A 2500-nucleotide genomic window follows, 5' to 3' on the forward strand; every position below is an offset into this window, starting at 1 on the left:
TGTGTGTGTGTGCGTGCGTGCGTGCGTGCGTGCGTGCGTGCGTGTGTGTACCATGTGTGCCACCATGTGTCACATTACTGACCTTGAGGATGGTGCTGATGAGGACCCAGTTCCAGTCCAGGTTCTGCTTGTGCATCAAGATGTGGCTGTCTCTCAGGTTGGCCATCAGGGCCTCCTCAAAGTCCTGCAGGCACCCGAGAAAAAGACGTCATAGTTCAAATATCTGCACATTCTGTTGCATGAGTGTGAGCTGTTTCACTGGCCTGGGCCCAGTCATTCCTGTGCCACACCAAATTCCATGTTCAAGTCTTAGTATGCTATGTATTAGAAGTGTTTGAGGGCAAACTGTAATACACTTTTGAGATAACCTCGAGGTGCAAATGTGACTCAACTGGGCAGATTTGCCCCCCGGGCCTGAGTTTGACATCCCTGGTTTAGATTTGTCAACTGTGTTTTAAGTTTCTTTCAACTGACAGGTAGTGAAATTGTCAGAACTTGAGGGGGTCAACATTATTTTCTGTTAAGCGACATGGTTATTGTGTGAATTTTCTTTCAGTAAAAACACAAGTGCAGACAAGGTTGAAAAAACGTGACGGTTTCAAACATTTACCCACACATCTCCTCAATACCCTGGAAGACGACTAGGACAACACACTACTGTACATTACTACTTGTATATATGAAAACGTGTAACAGAGGCCATGTCTTAGTAACTAACCCCAAATGTACTGAGGGTCAAAATCCAAATCTGGAACAAAGTTGTGGGCTGAACTAAATGTTATTTTTTAAAAAATTGACTAAATTTGTGTGCGCAGTGTTTAATATTCAGTTAAATTTCACACACATTTTTTCCCATCATATGGTTGTTCAAATGTGTCTGCACATATTGTGCTGCATGTGAGTGCGAGCAGTTTCATTGGCCTGGGCCCACTCATATTGACACGCCAAATGTCATGCTCAAGTCTTGTTATGATTACGCACTTTTGACATGATCTTGCAGGCCTAATAAAATGACTCCCGGGCCTGAGTTTGACATCCCTGCATTAAAACATTTACCAGCACAACAACGTAAAGAACCAGCACCTCTTTGATAACATAGAAAAAAAAACACTATGTTTAAATTATTTACCAGAAAATCTTTGCTATCCTGGAAAAAAATGCTTAGCAACTCCTCGTTACCCTGACAAACACAACGCTAAAAGCATTTACCAGCCTCATCAATATCCTGGAAAAAAACACCCACACCATTTTAAAAATTAACTAGCCCTTCCTTACACGCGTCCCAAGCTTACTGTTACTCGTGTACACAGTGAGCATTACGTAGTAGATCATCTGCCGTCTGAATGGTGCTGTATACAGTTTATTCGGAGCATACTGGAAGTGGTCGTTTACGACTGCTGGGAAAATCCAACTAATGGCGGAAACCATGTGGTCTGAAAATTCGGAAGAGTTGGAAGAGTCTCCCTGGAAAGACATTACCTCCATCTCCATCGGGACATGGACCCACTACGATACCCTTAAATGGTTTACAGTTGATGTGGACGTCATTCTCTCTCTGGCCACAATCTAAATACAGCTACGTCACATTACTTGCATTCTGGCTATAATGCACTTGAAGAAATGGTACTGTAGATAGTGTTGTCAACTTCCAAGACCTATGTAGAGTAGTAGTTATAAATAAGCTTGAAACATGAGTGCTGTTCAAAGCGGAGAGAGAGAGAGAGAGAGAGAGAGAGAGAGATAGAGAGAGAGAGAGAGAGAGAGAGAGAGAAAGAGTCTGTGTATGTGTGTGCACCTTGATGCTGAATATGTCATGCCTGCTGCTCCTACAGTATGTCTCTATGTGGTCGTGCCTGCACCTTGATGCTGAATATGTCTCTATGTGGTCGTGCCTGCTGTGTGTGTGTGTGTGTGTGTGTGTGTGTGTGTGTGTGTGTGTGTGTGTGTGTGTGTGTGTGTGTGTGGGTGTGTGTGTGTGTGTGTGTGTGTGTGTGTGTGTGTGTGTGTGTGTGTGTGTGTGTGTGTGTGTGTGTACCTTGATGCTGAATATGTCTCTATGTGGTTGTGCCTGCTGTTCCCTACAGTAGTGTGTGTGTGTGTGTGTGTGTGTGTGTGTGTGTGTGTGTGTGTGTGTGTGTGTGTGTGTGTGTGTGTGTGTGTGTGTGTGTGTGTGTGTGTGTGTGTGTGTGTGTGTGTGTGTGTGTGTGTGTGTACCTTGATGCTGAATATGTCTCTATGTGGTCGTTGCTGCTGCTCCCTGCTGTAGTTAGTGGCCACTGCCTTGCGGATGATGTGGTCCAGGTACAGGCTGCTGGCCTTGGGCCCGCGCTTCTTCTTGTCATGGAAACGCTTCAGGTAGTTCACCGCAGCACTCGCTCGTCTGATAACGCCAGAGAAGACACACACACACACACACACACACACACACACAAGTACACACACATATTCATGCACATGCGCATTAACACATGCACATAAACCACACGCGCGCACACACGCA

The 2500-nt window shown here is 45.0% G+C and overlaps 1 protein-coding gene across 1 annotated transcript in view; it reads right to left on the reverse strand.

Annotated features, from left to right (window-relative positions):
* Window positions 1-2500, reverse strand: part of LOC134458023 (rapamycin-insensitive companion of mTOR-like) — a 98268-nt gene that overhangs the window by 42505 nt on the left and 53263 nt on the right. The window contains exons 17-18 of the mRNA XM_063210102.1: window positions 2215-2380; window positions 83-184 (exon numbers count right to left, since the gene is read on the reverse strand). Coding sequence (XP_063066172.1) covers window positions 83-184; window positions 2215-2380 — 268 coding nt within the window. The remainder of the gene's footprint in view (window positions 1-82; window positions 185-2214; window positions 2381-2500) is intronic.

Source organism: Engraulis encrasicolus, chromosome 11 (genome assembly GCF_034702125.1).
Source record: "Engraulis encrasicolus isolate BLACKSEA-1 chromosome 11, IST_EnEncr_1.0, whole genome shotgun sequence".
Taxonomy (NCBI): Eukaryota; Metazoa; Chordata; class Actinopteri; order Clupeiformes; family Engraulidae; genus Engraulis; species Engraulis encrasicolus.